The sequence below is a fragment of the Podarcis raffonei genome, chromosome 18, assembly GCF_027172205.1.
Source record: "Podarcis raffonei isolate rPodRaf1 chromosome 18, rPodRaf1.pri, whole genome shotgun sequence".
In the NCBI taxonomy this organism is placed as follows: domain Eukaryota; kingdom Metazoa; phylum Chordata; class Lepidosauria; order Squamata; family Lacertidae; genus Podarcis; species Podarcis raffonei.
In genome coordinates, this window is record NC_070619.1 from 6,417,044 (window position 1) to 6,435,715 (window position 18,672).

At 51.7% G+C, this 18,672-nt stretch overlaps 1 protein-coding gene across 2 annotated transcripts in view; it reads left to right on the forward strand.

The window, feature by feature from the left end:
* Positions 1-14,773, forward strand: part of SEMA6B (semaphorin 6B) — an 85,065-nt gene extending 70,292 nt beyond the window's left edge. For both annotated transcript variants that reach the window (XM_053372333.1, XM_053372334.1), the window contains 6 exons: positions 554-703; positions 3,328-3,522; positions 6,523-6,663; positions 10,058-10,135; positions 11,727-11,785; positions 13,160-14,773. In XM_053372333.1, coding sequence (XP_053228308.1) covers positions 554-703; positions 3,328-3,522; positions 6,523-6,663; positions 10,058-10,135; positions 11,727-11,785; positions 13,160-14,172 — 1,636 coding nt within the window. In that variant the 3' untranslated portion in view covers positions 14,173-14,773. The remainder of the gene's footprint in view (positions 1-553; positions 704-3,327; positions 3,523-6,522; positions 6,664-10,057; positions 10,136-11,726; positions 11,786-13,159) is intronic.
* The last annotated feature ends 3,899 nt before the right edge of the window (positions 14,774-18,672 follow it).

Here is an 18,672-nt window from a genome sequence, read left to right on the forward strand (position 1 = left end):
TATTGCAGCTTGTAAAACAGTGGTTGAATTTCCCCCCAAGCCTCAGGCTTTTATATACCGTATTTTTTGCTCTATAAGACTCACTTTTTCCCTCCTAAAAAGTAAGGGGAAATGTGTGTGCATCTTATGGAGCGAATGCAGGCTGCGCAGCTATCCCAGAAGCCAGAAACAGGGATTGCTGCTTTCACTGCGCAGTGATCCCTCTTGCTGTTCTGGCTTCTGAGATTCAGAATATATTTTTTCTTGTTTTCCTCCTCCAAAAACTAGGTGCGTCTTGTGGTCTGGTGCTTCTTATAGAGTGAAAAATACGGTACATTATTTACACAATGGGTCTCGTCCGATTGGCTGATTCTGCTTCCCTCCTGGAGCCTGATTGGTCTTCTCCTGCAAGCCAATCACTTGTTGCATTCTAGGATCCTATTGTTCTAGGATCCAAGCTTAGTACATAACAGATGGGTTTGGGTGTTTCTTCTGTCGGGACATCTCAGTAGCCCACGTCCAGCTACGAACTCACGTAGTGCAGAATCTTGACTTCTGGACATTTGCCTCGCAGGCCGGGTTGTTGCGCAGCTCCGGGGATGCGCTACAATTCCTCAAGCTTCTTTCCGGACGAGATCCTCAATTTTGTCAAGACGCATCCGTTGATGGACGAGTCGGTTCCATCGCTGGGCAACGCACCCTGGATCATCAGGACCATGACCCGGTAAGGGAGAGCTACAAAAATTTCAATGTGGGTATGTTTAGCCTGGGACGCAGGTGGCACTGTGAGTTAAACCACAGAGCCTAGGACTTGCCAATCAGAAGGCTGGCTGTTCGAATCCCCACAACGGGGTGAGCTCCCGTTGCTCGGTCCCTGCTCCTGCCAACCTAGCAATTCGAAAGCACGTCAAAAGTGCAAGTAGATAAATAGGTACCACTCTGGTGGGAAGGTAAACGGCGTTTCCGTGCGCTGCTCTGGTTCGCCAGAAGCGGCTTAGTCCTGCTGGCCACATGACCCAGAAGCCGTACACCGGCTCCCTCGGCCAATAAAGCGAGATGAGCGCTGCAACCCCAGAGTCGTTCACGACTGGACCTAATGGTCAGGGGTCCCTTTACCTTTACCTATGTTTAGCCTGGAGAAGAATGAGGGGTTAAAGTCTGCTGACCAATTTAATCAAGAGACAGCCGGTGTATTTTTTCAGCTGATTTACCTAATTTGGATTAATCAACTACCCAGAGCTGCTACCATCCCGTTTCCATGCAATATATATTGCAGACCTCTCTTGCGTGAATACTTTGTGCATTTTACGTGTGTGTGTGTGTGTGTGTGTGTGTGTGTGTGTGTCAGAGACGGGAAAACAAGCAGTTTCCATTAATTTCCTAAGCACCTCCGCCAAGGCGAGCTGGTTCTAATTAAATCTGTCTTAATTGATGTTTTATGTGAAATTAATCAAGCATCGTCCCTGTTGTCTCTCAAGCCAGAAATGCACACTGGGAGATATTGGGCTGGGGTGTGGGGTCTGTGTGCATCCTTCAGCCTGTGCTTAGCCAAAAATAAAATAAAATTGGGGGGGGGGAGCCCTGGACAGTGGCAGGAACAGAGGCAAATACATACACAACCACCAGCAACAAAAGACATAATTTACATCCCCATAGTCCATCGCAAGCCTACTCCTCCCTGTAGCCCTTTGCACCTCCTTTATCCCTCTCCTCGCTGGGTGCTGTTAGCGAGGCTAGCTTCACATGCAAAACAGCCAGAATTAATTGGTGGGGATAATTGCAGATTTAATGAGATGACAGAAAACTTTCCTCTAATTGACTACCCGCCGCCACCCGCTTTGCAAAGGGTAGAGTGAGCCAGCCGAGGCGGGCATTTGAGAAGGGGCGGGTGGGATCTGGCTGATTAAACGTGTCATTGCGTTTGGCATCCACGATTGCGGTTGTTTTAGAAACAGGGGTGTGGCAGGCAGAGAATTTGGAGGAGAGGCGTGATGCGTCTATCCTAGAAAAGTGGCTTGCAAAATTCCCTGCGAAGGGAGGGATTTTAAATATTGTGTATAGAGGGTTGCGGGTGGCGCTGTGGTCTAAACCACTGAGCCTCTTGGGCTTGCCAATCAGAAGGTCAATGGTTTGAATCCCTGCAATGGAGGGAGCTCCTGTTGCTCTGTCCCAGCTCCTGCCAACCTAGCCGTTTGAAAGCACGCCAGCGCAAGTAGATAAATAGGTACCACTGCGGCGGGAAGGTAAAAGGCATTTCCATGCACTCTGGTTTCCATCACGGTGTCCCGTTGTGCCAGAAGTGGTTTAGTCCTGCTGGCTACATGACCCGGAAAGCTGTCTGTGGACAAACGCCAGCTCCCTCGGCCAGTCACCTTTGACTGGACTTAACCATCTAGAGGTCCTTAACCTTTACCTTTAACTTATTACCTTCTGTGTATAGACACACACAAACAGACAGATCTCATTTCTTTTTGGCGATCCCTCAAAGCTGAGGAACATTGTCTTCCATGAACATGGTCTTAACGGTGTGTCCGTAAGTGACTGTGGAGGTCAGTTCTGGATTCAGACATCCTTCCACAGTGGGGACATTGGTTTCCAGGCGGGAGTTGATCCTGGTGAGGGTTTGCCTTCCTTTTAGCACATTTCTCCCTTTCGTCCTGAGTTTGAGTATCTTCAAAGCCCATGATACCTTTGGTAAAGGCTGTTCTCCAACTGGAACGCTCGCAGGCCAGTGTTCCTCAACCGTCGGTGTTTATACTACATTTTTTAAGATTTGCCTTGAGAGAGTCTTTGAACCTCTTTTGTTGACCACCAGCGTTACACTTTCCATTTTTAAGTTCAGAATACAGTAGTTGCTTTGGAAGACGATCATCAGGCATCCGCACAACACGACCAGTCCAACAAAGCTGATGTTGAAGAATCATTGCTTCAACACTGGTGATCTTTGCTTCTTCCAGTACACTGGTACAGAATACGTACTTAATTCGTTCCAGAGGTCCGTTCTTAACCTGAAACTATTCTTAACCTGAGGTACCACTTTAGCTAATGGGGCCTCCTGCTGCCGCCGCTGCACAATTTCTGTTCTCATCCTGAAGCAAAGTTCTTAACCCGAGGTACTATTTCTGGGTTAGCGGAGCCTGTAACCTGAAGCGTATGTAACCTGAAGTGTATGCAACCACTGTATTAGTTCACCTGTCTTCCCAAGTGATGTGTAAACTTTTTCGGAGTTGATGTTGAAGAATCATTGCTATGATCCTGGTGATCTTTGCTTCTTTACACACACACACACACACACACTGGTTTTGTGTGCGCAGACCATAAAACCACCACCTCTGTTTCTCCGGACAGGTATCAGCTGCACAAGATTGTGGTGGACCCCACAGCAGGGCCCGGCAGGAACCACACCGTGGTGTTCCTGGCCTCCAACACGGGCACCATCTTCAAGTTCCTCATCCACACCAATGTCAGCACCAATTCTGCGACCGTAAGGGCCAGCAGCCAGAGTTTGCTGCTGGAGGAGTTCGAGACCTATCCCAGCGACAAGTAAGTTTGGCCGTGGGCAAGAGTTCTTTTGGATTTGGTGGCAAGAGCAACGCTTGTGGAGAGAAGTCTGGTGCTGTCTCTGAGCAGCAGGCTTGAATACAGAATGAAAAGCACTGAAGCAGTCCTTTAGATAAGTCCTCTGAGGCCCTTCTCCCCATCCCAGAGACATTTGGAGGCTGGCAACAAGAGAACGGGACTTTTCGGTGGTGGCCCCCCTGATTGTGGAATGCTACATGTCTGTGGGTTAAACCACAGAGCCTAGGGCTTGCCGATCAGAAGGATGGCAGTTCGAATCCCCGCAATGATGGGGTGAGCTCCCGTTCCTCGGTCCCTGCTCCTGCCAACCTAGCAGTTCAAAAGCACGTCAAAGTGCAAGTAGATAAATAGGTACCGCTCCGGCGGGGAGGTAAACGGCGTTTCCGTGTGCTGCTCTGTTTCGCCTGAAGCGACTTAGTCATGCAGGCCACATGACCCGGAAGCTGTACGCCGGCTCCCTGAGCCAGTAAAGCGAGATGAGCGCCGCAACCCCAGAGTCAGTCACGACTGGACCTAATGGTCAGAGGTCCCTTTACCTTTACATGTCTTTAAGCACCAGGCAAAAAACATTCTTCTTTACCCAATCCTTGGGCCATTAAATAATCTATGCCCTGTGAAAGTGTGGGGGACTGTTATTATGAGGACTATTTTATTATTATGAGGCTATGTCAAAGAGAACAACAACTACCAGACTTTTAGAAGACATCTGAAGGCAGCCCTGTTTAGGGAAGCTTTTAATATTTGATGTATTATAGTATTTTAAATTTTTTTTGGAAGCCGCCCAGAGTGGCTGGGAAAGCCCAGCCAGATGGGCGGGGTATAAATTATTATTATTATTATTATTATTATTATTATTATTATTATTAGCCAGTATGCTTTCTATTATGTTTTTATTATTGATGTTCTGTAACATGTTTTTAATGTGGTACACTGCCCTGGGTTCTTCTGATAAAGGACGGTACAGCGGACGCTCGGGTTGCGAACGTGATCTGTGTGGCATGCACATTTGCAACCCACAGCGGCGGGTCTGCGCACATGCGGGTTGCAATTTGGTGCTTCTGCACATGCGCAAAGCACGATTTAGTGCTTCTGCGCATGCGCAACCACCAAAACCCGGAAGTAACCCGTTCTGGTACGTCCGGGTTTTGGCGGGTCCGTAACCCAAAAAATCACAACCTGAATAAACAGTGCTATTTTTCTAGAAAAAGAGGTGCCAAAACTCACTATGAACACCTCACTTGTTCTCTTAGAATGTCAATGGCACCTTTCTGAGAAGTGCTGGAACTGTCTTCCGACGAATTCCGGCTGATGAAACCCCCTGATAATAAGAAACAGAATACAGTCATACCTTAGAAATCAAACGGAATCTGTTCCAGAAGTCCGTTCGACTTCCAAAACGTTCAGAAACCAGAGTGCAGCTTCTGATTGGCTGCAGGAACCTCCTGCAGCCAATCGGAAGCCTCGTCGGACGTTCAGCTTCCAAAAATAGTTCGCAAACCGGAACGGTCACTTCTGGGTTTGTGGCGTTCGGGAGCCAAAACATCCAAGTACCAAGGCATTTAGGATTCGAGGTACGACCGTAATCAGAGAGAAAATTCTTCCATGTTCAGTTATTGGAGAGAGATTCCATTGTACTTTCCTTCTGTCTCTTTCTCAGTTGCCAAGCCAGTAATTTTCCGCATTTATTTGCCGGTTCAAAAGTCTTTTGTTCCATCAATTTAATTTTCCATTCAATTTCTTGGTGTACTATTTGTGAATACGGAGATTGTAACGCTTTAATTTCCTTTTGAATCTGTTGATTTTGGGGGTTACATCTCATTTTTTTCTCTTTCTCCTTTGACTGAGACAGAATTTTTTCCTTTTGCTCATTCTGTGCTTTCTTCCTGATAGAGTTCTGTTGAATCAAAAAACCTCGCATTACTGCTTTACTTGCATCCCATACGACCCTTGCTTCAATTCCAGGATTGAGGTTCAACTCAAAATAGTCCTTTAGGGTCTTTTGAGCTTTATTTACAATCAAATCATTTCTCAGCAAAGCGTCATTCATCCGCCATCTAAAAGAACCCTGTAGATGATCCCTATCTTTAACTCTGAACAAAATGCTTGTTTAACCTGGAGGTAGGCTGTCTGGATGCAGGTGGCGCTGTGAGTTAAGCCTAGGACTTGCTGCTCAGAAGGTCGGTGGTTCGAATCCCCGTGACGATGGGGTGAGCTCCCGTTGCTCAGTCCCTGCTCCTGCCAACCTAGCACTTCGAAAGCACGTCAAAGTGCAAGTAGATCAATAGGTACCACTCCGGCGGGAAGGTAAACGGCGCTTCTGTGCGCTGCTCTGGTTTGCCAGAAGCGGCTTAGTCCTGCTGGCCACATGACCCGGAAGCTGTATGCCGGCTCCCTCGGCCAGTAAAGCAAGATGAGCGCCGCAACCCCAGGGTCGGCCACGACTGGAACTAATGGTCAGGGGTCCCCTTTACCTTTACCTTAACCTAAACGGCCTCGATCCAGTATATCTGAAGGAGCGTCTCCACCCCCATCGTTCTACCTGGAAACTGAGGTCCAGCACCGAGGGCCTTCTGGCGGTTCCCTCACTGTAAGAAGCCAAGTTACAGGGAACCAGGCAGAGGGCCTTCTCGGTGGTGGCACCTGCCCTGTGGAATGCCCTCCCACCAGATGTCAAAGAGAAAAACAACTACCAGACTTTTAGAAGACATCTGAAGGCAGCCCTGTTTAGGGAAGCTTTTAATGTATTACAGTATTTTAATAGTTTTTTGGAAGCCGCCCAGAGTGGCTGGGGAAACCCAGCCAGATGGGGGTGGGGTATAAATAAATTATTATTATTATTATTATTATTATTATTATTATTATTATGGCTGTCTGAATTGTGCATTGCTTTGTAACAATTTGTTGGGTTTCTGGACCGTAATAAAGATTGATTGATTGATTGATTGATTGATTTTTCCCCTCCAGGTGTGGAAAAGACAATGTGGGTGAACGGAAACTTCTGGGCATGGAATTGGACAAGGCCACGGGGTCCCTGCTCCTGGCCTTTCCGCCCTGCGTAGTCCGTGCCCCCGTGGCCCGATGTCAGCAGCATTCCGGTTGCATAAAGTGAGTTTTCCATTCCTGTCCCCATGTGCTGGGGTTTTTAACGCAGCCTCCCCCCCCCCCCCCCGCTGCCCTGACAATGGGTTTGGACAGAGGAGGAGAGTCGATTCATTTTGCATCGAAAGGCAGGCACCTTAACCCCAGTAAAGTTGGCGAAAATGTATAGGATGGGGGATAAAAAATGTTGGAAATGCAAAGAGGCCGACAGGGATTTTTATCACATGTGGTGGACTTGTGATAAAGTTAAGAACTTTGGGGAGCTGATCTATAATGAACTTAAGAAAATACAGCGGTACCTCGGGTTACATACGCTTCAGGTTACAGACTCCGCTAACCCAGAAATAGTGCTTCAGGTTAAGAACTTTGCTTCAGGATGAGAACAGAAATTGTGCTCCGGCGGCGCAGCGGCAGCGGGAGGCCCCATTAGCTAAAGTGGTGCTTCAGGTTAAGAACAGTTTCAGGTTAAGAACGGACCTCCAGAACGAATTAAGTACTTAACCCGAGGTGCCACTGTATTTAAATATTTGACCAAAAAACCAGAAGCCTTCTTACTGGGTTTGATGGGGAAGGAGATCAAGAAATCGGACCAAAGACTATTTATGTACGCCACAGCAGCGGCAGGTATACTGGGCCGTTTAGGGCTTTCAAGGTCAGCACCAACACTTTGAATTGTGCTCGGAAACGTACTGGGAGCCAGTGAAGGTTATATGATTCTGGGTTCCTAGCGCAGCAATGCAGCCTGAGTGTCCCAGAAAGCTCTCCGCGGCGGCTGTGTTTTGAGGACACAACGAGGCACACATGTCTCCGCCTGCGAGGTCTCAAGTTGACTCCCACAGAAGGCGATGGGCCGCCCTGCCTCAACGTGATATTGGAGTCGTTTGTCACCCACCCGGGGGCTGCCGCCATCTCTCTGCGGCGCACGCAACATTCCCTCCCCATAATTGCCAGGGACAGGAGCCCCATTATTTGCAAGTTCCCCGCTTAATACCTGGCCCCTGGAGCGGAGGGTGGTGGGGAAATTGAAAACGCAAGAAGTGAAATAAAAAGAGCAGGCTTGTCTCCGAGCAAAAGAAGAAGAAGAAGAAGAGTTTGGATTTGATATCCCGCCTTTCACTCCCCTTCAGGAGTCTCAAAGCGGCTAACAATCTCCTTTCCCTTCCTCCCCCACAACAAACACTCTGTGAGGTGAGTGGGGCTGAGAGACTTCAAAGAAGTGTGACTGGCCCAAGGTCACCCAGCAGCTGCATGTGGAGGAGTGGAGACGCGAACCCGGTTCCCCAGATTACGTGACTACCGCTCTTAACCACTACACCACACTGGCTCGCAGGGCCTGGGGGTTAAGAGCTGGAGGATGGATTCTCCCGAAAGGGCATGGGAAACCAGAGACGGAGTCTTCGCCCCCCATTCTCCTCTCCTCCGTGCTCACATAGAATCTCACACTTGGGAGAGTCCGTGGGGAGAATTGGACGGAGGGCATCTGCCTTTTTTTGTGGGTGGGGGGTGTCATGCACGTGCACCTGAGATGAAAACTTGCCAGGGCAGTTCTCGCTCCCAACTTCCCACCAGACCCAATATTTCCTGGCTTGAGAGCAGTACATGTGAAAAGGATCTAGGAGTCTTGGTTGACCACAAACTTGACATGAGCCAACAGTGTGACGCGGCAGCTAAAAAAGCCAATGCAATTCTGGGCTGCGTCAATAGGAGTATAGCATCTAGATCAATGGAAGTAATAGTGCCACTGTATTCTGCTCTGGTCAGACCTCACCTGGAGTACTGTGTCCAGTTCTGGGCACCACAGTTCAAGAAGGACACTGACAAACTGGAACGTGTCCAGAGGAGGGCAACCAAAATGGTCAAAGGCCTGGAAACGATGCCTTATGAGGAACGGCTAAGGGAGCTGGGCATGTTTAGCCTGGAGAAGAGGAGGTTAAGGGGTGATATGATAGCCATGTTCAAATATATAAAAGGATGTCACACAGAGGAGGGAGAAAGGTTGTTTTCTGCTGCTCCAGAGAAGCGGACACGGAGCAATGGATCCAAACTACAGGAAAGAAGATTCCACCTAAACATTAGGAAGAACTTCCTGACAGTAAGAGCTGTTTGACAGTGGAATTTGCTGCCAAGGAGTGTGGTGGAGTCTCCTTCTTTGGAGGTCTTTAAGCAGAGGCTTGACAACCATATGTCAGGAGTGCTCTGATGGTGTTTCCTGCTTGGCAGGGGGTTGGACTCGATGGCCCTTGTGGTCTATTCCAACTCTATGATTCTATGATTCTTCGTCATCTCCAGCTCCCCAAACATGAAACCACTAGAGCAGCCTTTCTCAACCTTGGGTCCCTAGATGTTTTGGCCTACAACTCCCATCATCCCTGACCACTGGTCCTGTGAGCTAGGGATCATGGGAGTTGTAGGCCATCTGGCGACCCAAGGTTGAGAAAGGCTGCAATGGAGTAACCATAGAATTGTGGAGCTGGAAGAGACCCAAGAGTTGGTCACTCCCAACTCTACTCCCAACTGCCTAGAGGTGGTTGCAGGATGGATGGCGGCTAACAGATTGAGGCTGCATCCTGACAAGACAGAAGTACTGTTCTTGGGGGACGGGGGACGGGCAGGTATGGAGAACTGCCTGGTCCTGAATGGGGCAACTGTGCCCCTGAAGGACCAGGTGCGCAGCCTGGGAGTCATTTTGGACTCACAGCTGTCGATGGAGGTGGAGGTCAATTCTGTGTCCAGGGCAGCTGTCTACCAGCTCCATCTATATGCAGGCTGAGACCCTCCCTGGCCACAGACTGTCTCTCCAGAGTGGCGCATGCTCTGGTTATCTCTCGCTTGGACTACTGCAATGCGCTCTACATGGGGCTACCTTTGAAGGTAACCCAGAAACTGCAACTAATCCAGAATGCAACTGGGAGTGGCCGCCGAGACCCTATAACACTGGTCTTGAAAGACCTACATTGGCTCCCAGGACATTTCCGAGCACAATTCAAAGTGTTGGTGCTGACCTTGAAAGCCCTAAATTGCCTCAGCCCAGTAGACCTGAAGGAGCGTCTCCACTCCCATCATCCATCCCAGAAACTGAGGTCCAGCTCCGAGGGCCTTCTGGGGATTCCCTCACTGTGAGAAGTGAGATTATAGGGAACCAGGGAGAGGGCCTTCTCAGTGGTGGCGCCTGCCCTGTGGAACATCCTCTCATCAAATGTGCTTTTAATTCTGTTGGGAGCCAGCCAGAGTGGCTGGGGAAACCCAGCCAGATGGGTGGGGTATAAATAATAAATTGTTGTTGTTAGTCAGTGATTTTAGGATTCCTGGTTTTTTATGTCCTCATGGTTCTCTAGCAATTTCTGTGTGTTTTTACTGACCACCACTCCCAAAAAAACCCGTCTTCCTTTCTGCCCTTCAGAAACTGCCTGGGGAGCCGTGATCCATACTGTGGCTGGACTCCAGAAGGCTCCTGTATTTTCCTGGAACAGAGCACAAGGTAATATCTGGTGGCAAATGCCCCTTGATGATGATGATGATGATTGGGGGGGCGCGGCTGATGATGAGGAATATTCTTCTCCTTCTACAGAAGCTTCTACACCTGCCCCACAAAGGCTATAAAAGTATGGGTGCATGTCAAAAGGGAGCGTGTCTGTGGCTGGAGGGTTTGCTTTTGGGTGGGGTGCGTGTCCCCTGCTCTGGGGCAAGGCTCAGCCAGGGTGTAGGGCTGCATGGGGTTCGGGGGGGCTGCCCCACAGCACACAGGGTGTTCTCTGGGATCTGCAGGGCTCTAAAGTTGCTCCAGGATTCTCCTACACTGACCAGAGCAGAGGAGGCTTGGGTCGTCCAGGATCTTGGTAAGAGGAGTCGTCAGATTTACCGTATTTTTTGCTCTATATGACTCACTTTTTCCCTCCTAAAAAGCAAGGGGAAATGTGTGTGCGTCTTATGGAGCGAATGCAGGCTGTGCAGCTATCCCAGAAGCCGTAACAGCAAGAGGGATTGCTGCTTTCGCTGAGCAGTGATCCCTCTTGCTGTTCTGGCTTCTGAGATTCAGAATATTTTTTTTCTTGTTTCCCTCTTCCAAAAACGAGGTGCGTCTTGTGGTCTGGTGTGTCTTATAGAGCGAAAAATATGGTAAACATGTTTAAGAATGTTTAGGGGTACAGTCATACCTGATGTTACGTTTGCTTCAGGTTGCGCGTTTTCAGGTTGCGTCCCGCGCCGACCCAGAAGTACCGCAAAGGGTTACTTCCGGGTTTCGCCACTTGTGCACGCACAGATTCGCAAAATGACGTCACACGCATGCACAGAAGTGGCAAATCGCGACTCACAGGTGCGCAGACACGGGTTGCATTCTGCTCATGTTACTAACAGGCCTCCGGAACGGATCCCGTTCGCAACCAGAGGTACCACTGTACTCTCATTTTGACTCAAGAAAATCACCATTTTATATTTCAAATTGAGGAAAATAAATACAGTAAATGGACAAAAGTACAAAGATTCACAGGGACGCGGGTGGTGCTGTGGGTTAAACCACAGAGCCTAGGACTTGCCGATCAGAAGGTCGGCGGTTCGAATCCCTGCGACGGGGTGAGCTCCCGTTGCTCGGTCCCAGCTCCTGCCAACCTAGCAGTTCGAAAGCACGTCAAAGTGCAAGTAGATAAATAGGTACCACTCCGGCGGGGAGGTAAACGGCGTTTCCGTGTGCTGCTCTGGTTCACCAGAAGTGGCTTAGTCATGCTGGACACATGACCCGGAAGTTGTACGCCGGCTCCCTCGGCCAATAAAGCGAGATGAGAGCCGCAACCCCAGAGTCGGCCACGACTGGACCTAATGGTCAGGGGTCCCTTTACCCTTTACAAAGATTCACCAAATGTTTAGGGGGGGTGTACCCCTGCGTACCCCCCAGAAAAATCAATGGTGAAATGTATAAACTTGAAAAGTATAAATTACAAATTAAAAAACAACATAACAACAGAAGTTGAACCCTTCAGAGGTCCTGCATGGAACAGACTCACTTAATAGAAACCGCCCTTTCTCTTTATCTAACTCTGTTATTTCTCTCTCCACCCTTCATCCGGCTGCAGGGTTGCGTTCGAGCAGGACATTCTCGGAGGCAAGACCTCTCACCTTGGCGACTGTGAAGGTGTGTGCCTGTCCACCTTTCCTGGCTCTTGGGTCGAGGGCGGCTGGTCAAGCCTGCTGTTCGAATCCTGCCAAGAACTCACCATGGCCGCACAAACCCCCACCCCACACACTGAAAGTGCATAGCTCCCCCCCAAAACAATGCTGGGAGCTGTTAGGGCGCTGGCGTTGTAGGCCTGCAGGGGTTAAACGACGGGATTCTTGGAAGCGCTTTGAATCCATGGTGCAGATGTGACCTAGACAGCCCTGGCCTCTGTTTGCCCAGATGAGGCCATTAGGGGCCATATGTTTTAAGCAGAATGTATGGGCGGTATGGGGAGGGCCAATACTGTGGTGGGGGGCACATTGTGCTCCTTCTGGGGACGCGGGTGGCGCTGTGGCCTAAACCCCTTAGCCTCTTGGGTTTGCTGGTCGGAACGTCGGAAGTTCGAATCTCCTCGACAGAGTGCGCTCCCGTTGCTCTGTCCCAGCTCCTGGCAACCTAGCAGCTCGAAAGCACACCAGTGCAAGTAGATTAATAGGCATAGCTGTGGCGGGAAGGTAAATGCCATTTCCATGTGCTCTAGTTTCTGTCACGGTGTCCCATTGCACCAGAAGCGGTTTAGTCCTGCTGGCCACATGACCTGGAAAGCTGCCTGTGGACAAATGCTGGCTCCCTCGGCCCGAAAGCGAGATCAAAGCTGCAACCCCAGAGTCGCCTTTGACTGGACTTAACCGTCCAGGGCTCCTTTACCTTAACTTTTACCTAGTTTGTCCACCAATGGTTCTCCCCACACACACCGTCGCCACCGCCCCTGCACTCAGCTCTCACCTGTGGCTCTTAGTAGCTTGTCAGCATGTGACAGTGGCCACACCCTCACGTTCGAGAACTAAGCTGTTCAAAAACCAAGGTACGACTGTACACAGATCTCCACAGGGAGGGCGGTTGCCCACTCTAACCCCTCCTTCCGACTTCCGCAGCAAGACAGGAAGTTCCTCCCTCTCGCTGCCTCCCTTGTTCTCTAATATGTTCAGACCTCCGAGTCTGGGGAGAGAGGGGTACCCCATACTCTCTATTGGCGTCTCTCCTAGCTGTCCCCTCCCTTCTGGTTCTCCTGTCATTATCTCGTAGTTGGGTAACTCCTCTGTAATCTGTTCAGCTTCTGTGTCTGCCTCTCTGCTTCTGAAAACACTGGAGACCGGGGGGGAGCAAATATTTCCCCTCCTCTTCTGAGATTAGCTGATCTGACTGCATCCCCCAATCTTCAGATCCAGACCATTCCCTGACACCGCCCCCCTATTATGTCATTCCAACCCTGCAACTCTATGATAACAGATCCGGCACACCCTCACTCACGGTCAACCCACCAGCTAACGCTGTCCCTCCCTCCCGCAGGCTTGTTGACGGAGAGCTTTGTGGACGAGCCGGACGGCCTGGTCTCGGTCAACCTGCTGGTGATCTCCTCTGTGGCGGCCTTTGTCATCGGCGCCGTGATTTCGGGCTTCAGTGTGTGCTGGTTCATCGGGCACCGCGACCGCAAGGAGCTGGCCCGGCGCAAGGACAAGGAGAACATCCTGTCTCACAGCGAGTCGGTGGTGAGCGTCAGCCGGCTGGGCGAGCGCCGCTCCCGGGGCGGCCCTGGCGGGCAGCCCGAAAACCTGCTGGCCCCGCTGATGCAGAATGGGTGGCCCAAGGGGCTGGTGAAGGTCAGCCAGCACGACCTGGATTCCGGGGTGCTGCCCACCCCGGAACAGACCCCCCTGCAGCAGAAGCGCTGCCCCAAGCCCTGCACCTGGGAGTACAGCCACAATCTCATCAACGCCTCCTTGCGCAGCGGAGACCCGCCCTCCTCGGTCATCCTCCTCCACGCCGGCCACACCGCCGTGCCCTCGCACCACCTCGGCTCCGGCCGCGTGATTCCCATCTCCTGCCACTCCATGCTGATGGACCAAGAGCTGGAGAACGAGGCCGGCGACCTCTCACTGGACATGCGGTACTTGCCGGTCAGTGCCGGAGAGGGGGCACGGGTGGCCCAGCAGCAACAACAACACCAGCACCAAGCGCCGCCCACGCACCGGCCGAGCGGGACTCGGAGCTCCTACGGCGGAGAGCTGCCCATCACGCCGCACGGCAGCCCCGAGCGGCGGCGGGTGGTGTCGGCCCCCGGTGGGGAGACGGGGGACCCCGCCCCGTGGAACCCCGAGAAGCTGAACTCGAATAGTAACAATGCAGCCAGCAGGGCAAGCACGCAACTCAAGCGCACCCACACTTTCAACAGTGGGGAAGGGCAGGCGGCCTACGCCCGGGCGGCGCGGGGACCCACGTTGGGGGCCCAGCACACCCTGACGGACTTCAGCCACCTCCTGAAATACAGCGGCGTGGAGCGGACTGCCTCCTCCGTCAAATAGGGGGACCGGCCCAGGGGGCGTGGCTTGGCTCGGCGGCCTCCCTCCTTTGAAAAGGGGCGGGGTTTCACAGCACGGAGGAAGAGCGGATCAGGAAAAGGACAACGCGAGACCCTGGGTGCCACCAGAGGAGGGGGAGGAGAAAGACCTGTGCTCCCCCCCCCAACCTCCCAGGCGTACGGATTATTGGGGGGGCACTCGGGAGATGCTGCTTGAGGCAACAAACAAAAAAAATCAGGGAGGGAGACCTCTTCTGTGTGTGCGTGCGTGATTTGGGGTTTATTTCATCCGGGTGCTTCCTCATTGGACTCTTCCTCCCGCGACGCTCTGCCTCCTTTCCGAGAGGTGGGGCGTGGGGCGGCCTCGGGTGCGGCTCCGCCCCTTCCTCGCAAAGGTGCCGCGGAAATAAGGGGGGCAGGATTTTGAACGATGGAAATAAATAATAACCAACGGCGGTCGCCAGGGAAATTTCAAAGGTCAGGGACAGGGGGGTATCTCCCTATCCATTGCCCCCAGTTTCTTCCCAAGTGGTTGAAGGTGGTGCCAGACTCTGAAAGGCGTTTAAAAAAGCAAAACGGGGGGCTGGCATTCCTTCCTTCGTTTCCATCTGGTGTGTTACTTGCACATGCACAAAACACGAATCCTTGCTCGTGCCAGGCAGGAATGGTTCGGGAGCGGCTGTTCGCCTACTCTGGCACGACAAGGATTGCCTTTTTTCCTTTTCCTCTCAGTTCGATAAATTTCTCAGAAGGAGAGGACCGTAAAGACTTTCTACATGCACCGGGAAAGCAAATCCCAGCATTGCCGGGTGGGGTGGGGGTCAACAAGATGGCGCCTCGGGGTCCCTTCCACTGCGATTCTAACGGTGCTAGCGGCTGCGAAGGAAAGCAAAGCAACTTCAGGGTGTCAAACAAAGCCCCTCTTTTTCATGGTTCTCGACGCTGCAGGGTTTCGGGCCATTTTGACGCCTGCTCAAGTTAAGCCCTGGCTTAAAGAATCCTGCGGGTTGTGATTGGGGGACGGGGGGGGGGCGAAGATGGCTGGGAATGAATCTGTGCAGACGGCCTGTGCAGAGTCAGGACAATATTCACAGGGTCCATAACTGGTTTGATTTGTAGTGTCAGCGCTAATCCCTCACTGTTCTAAGTCTGGCCTGCCTCAGCGTAGATCATGGCATTCAACACCATATCTTAAGGCGGGGTCAGCAAGGTTTATCTCACCTGGGCCGGTTTACTCCAGCGGAGATCCCTTCATGGGCCGGATCCCACGATTCCCAGCGTTTGCGTCTGCACAGACGCGATTTTCGGCGTCTGTGCAGATGCGATGTCCGGCACCGCAGAAGCGAGTCCCCGTGCCGCGCTGTGCCAGTTTAGCGCAGCACGTGGGGACTCACCGAGCGGGTGGCTCAGTTTGGGGGCGGCTCGTGGGCCAGTTAAACAACCCAGTGGGCCGCTTTTGGCCCATGGGCCTTAGGTCGCTGACCCCTGTCTTAAGGAAATGCTGTGCTATGGGGAACAACCACAAAAACTGTTCTCTTCTGTGATTTGAAAGTGGGATGGAATCTGAAGTCTGAAGAGGGTGGTTTAACTCTGCCCACCTTTTCCAGAGTGTGTGGATCGCACGTACAGCCAACCTATTTGCGGAGTCCCCCCCCCCCCGATAATCAATTGCGGATGAACCAAGTCCGTTGAGGCGATCTCCTCTGTGTTTACACAATCTAGGGTAGCGTTCCCCCAAAATAAGCGCTCACCTTTCTCCTGTCAGTCCCTCAACGTGGGCGCAGCTGTTGTCGGGGCAGAAGGAAAGTCGGGAAAGGGGCTCGTTCAGAGATGCAACAGGCGACATTCCTTTTGAGGGCACACAACTCTGCTAAGCCTTTTTAGCATTGGGAGCCATGGAATAATCCAACGCAGGCGTATGTGTATCGAGATGGGTGCGCACAGGTCATGTGAAAGCTGTTTGGAAGGAGTCAGGGACTTGTGTAGAGACAGAGAGGGCAGCTGCCTCACGGGTTGGGTGGTTTTTAAGCCACAAGATGTGTTAGTTAATTTGTTTATTTCTTGGGATATGCCTGGGAGCAATTGGGGAAATCCCCAGTCTAGGGTCCAGGGGGTCAGCAAACGTTTTCAGCAGGGGGCCAGTCCACTGTCCCTCAGATCTTGTGGGGGGCCGGACTATATTTTGAAAAGAAAAAGAAAAGAACAAATTCCTATGCCCCACAAATAACCCAGAGATGCATTTTAAATAAAAGCACACATTCTACTCATGTAAAAACACCAGGCAGGTGCCACAAATAACCCAGAGATGCATTTTAAATAAAAGGACATATTCTACTCATGTAAAAACACGCTGATTCTCAGATCATCCGCGAGCCGGATTTAGAAGGTGATTGGGCCGGATCCGGCCCCCGGGCCTTAGTTAGCCTACCCACGGGACTCCAAAGAAATGGCTAAGCAGAGCTGTCTTCCTGACTGCAAAATTTAGGCTGTTGGGTTGCAACTCTGGGGTAGGGATGTCAGCTGAGCATCCTTTTCTTTTCCCATTCCTCCCCCCGCTCTTAAAAAACCCCAGACGCAGACATGCCAGGGATGCTGTTTGCAGTTGATGCCCTGATTTGGCAAAGACAGAACCCATTTTCCATTCCTTGGATTGACAACAGCATCTCCCACGGTTCCAGGCAGAGGGACCAGGGACCATGCCTGCCCGCCTGCCGAGCCAGTGTGGTCCCAACTGGGAGACAGACCCTCCCAGGAAAACCCAGCCAGCCTTTTCCCCTTACGAGCAAACGCAGAACGTGTCTGAGATTCGAACCCAGGACCAGCCAGCCGAACAGGTTTGCTCATTGTCGTATTTCAAGCTCTTACGCTGAAATGACTCGACTGCATCTGTGGATTTCCAAGGGTGTCATTAACATTACAAATATAGCGTTCTTTTTTCCCCTGGTCCAAAGCTTGGTTTGTTGCCCCTCTTGAAACATATTTTGTTTTTTATCTGGCTGATAGCTCAACGTTTTCTCCCAATGAACTATGGCAGCTGGCTGGAGCGTCTGTGTGTCCTCGTGGATTTCTGCCACACCCCACATTTGCTGCAAACCCCCCCAGTTCAGTGCCTTTGCAAGTAGCTAAAGGAAATGTGGGGAGGAAAAAGTATTGGAGAGAAAGAGTTGTGAGCATCGTGGTAGATTTCCTTGGTCTGCCATTTTCAAGTGGCATTTCAGGACTTGCAGGCAGAAATCCAACAGGTGCGGTTTTTGGCTTGCGGGAGGACAAGCAACACCTGATGGGTTTGTCTGTCGTTTGCAGACACCTGCAGAGGGAGAAAACGACCTGCCTGAAACAGCCCTCAAAATTTCCGAAGGAAAAAAGGCGAGGGGTTTGTTCCTGATCTCACAGAAGGAACTCAAGGCGGAGAGTTAGCACAAAGTCATTTCCACTGGGGGGGGTGCCTCCTGGTCCTGGCCCCTGCTCCCGGAATAACGATTCCGGCCTACCTTACAAGGTTGCCGTAACGGAGGCATCATTGGCAGGAAGCACTTTGACATTTCAAAACAGAGAAGTGGTTTTGTTATTGAGTCTTGGGTTGACAAGGCGCGCTTGCATGAACTGGCTTTGAACCGGTTCCGCTCCTGGGAACTGCAAAAGTCTGTAGGAGTCGGTGCAGCACCGACAAACTGAAATCTCCATAATTTGGGGGGTGGCCCGAGGGAATTTGTCCGCTTGGAAAGCAGGTTAAAATCCGTACTAGAATCCTGATATCGCAGGGCAGGCGGCCTGTCGGTGTGGCCACTGAGTCGAGCCCATTCTGAAATCTCTGCAATGGGAGTCCTTGGCCAAACATTTCGAACTTGCTTATTGCGACCTCCACATTCGGAGGCAGCGCATCTTCGAGGCAGGGGAGGCTGGCCTGGGGGGGGGGCAAATCCTTGGCCCATCCACCACTTGCCCCCTGCATATCAGCTGCCAACCTTCCCCTGAGCCCCAGTGTTTCTCCTTGCAGAACTCAGAAGGATGGGGGCGAACGCAGAGTTGAGTCTTTTGCACTGGCCCTTAGCGCTGGCTCCCCGTACGGCAGGTCTCCCCAGCGCCAGTCCAATGGGGCACCGAACGCCCCTGCCCTGGGGGCAGAACCCACAGCCAGGATGTGTGGATTGTGTGCCCCTTGTGGGTCTCCCAGACGCACTGCGGGAAATGTTCTGTCTAGCCAGACAACTTCGGTCTGATCCTGCCCTGGGGGTGCGGGGAGAATCTTGTGCTCCCTCTTTTATTACGTCGAGGTTTGGGGTGCATTCCTGATTCCATGTTATTCCTGCTCCGAGGGGTGGGGGGCTATTGAAGCTGTCGATTTGGAGAGGCTGTCGGGGTAGCAGAAGGGGTCTGCCACTAGGTTTGGAAAGCAGAGATGGGGGGGGGACTCTGCTGTGTTAGGGGAACTGCAGAACGCTTGGTTCCCACCCACTCCATGGGGCAAAGACTCCCCCCCCCAGAGAAAGAAAGAGAAGCACAC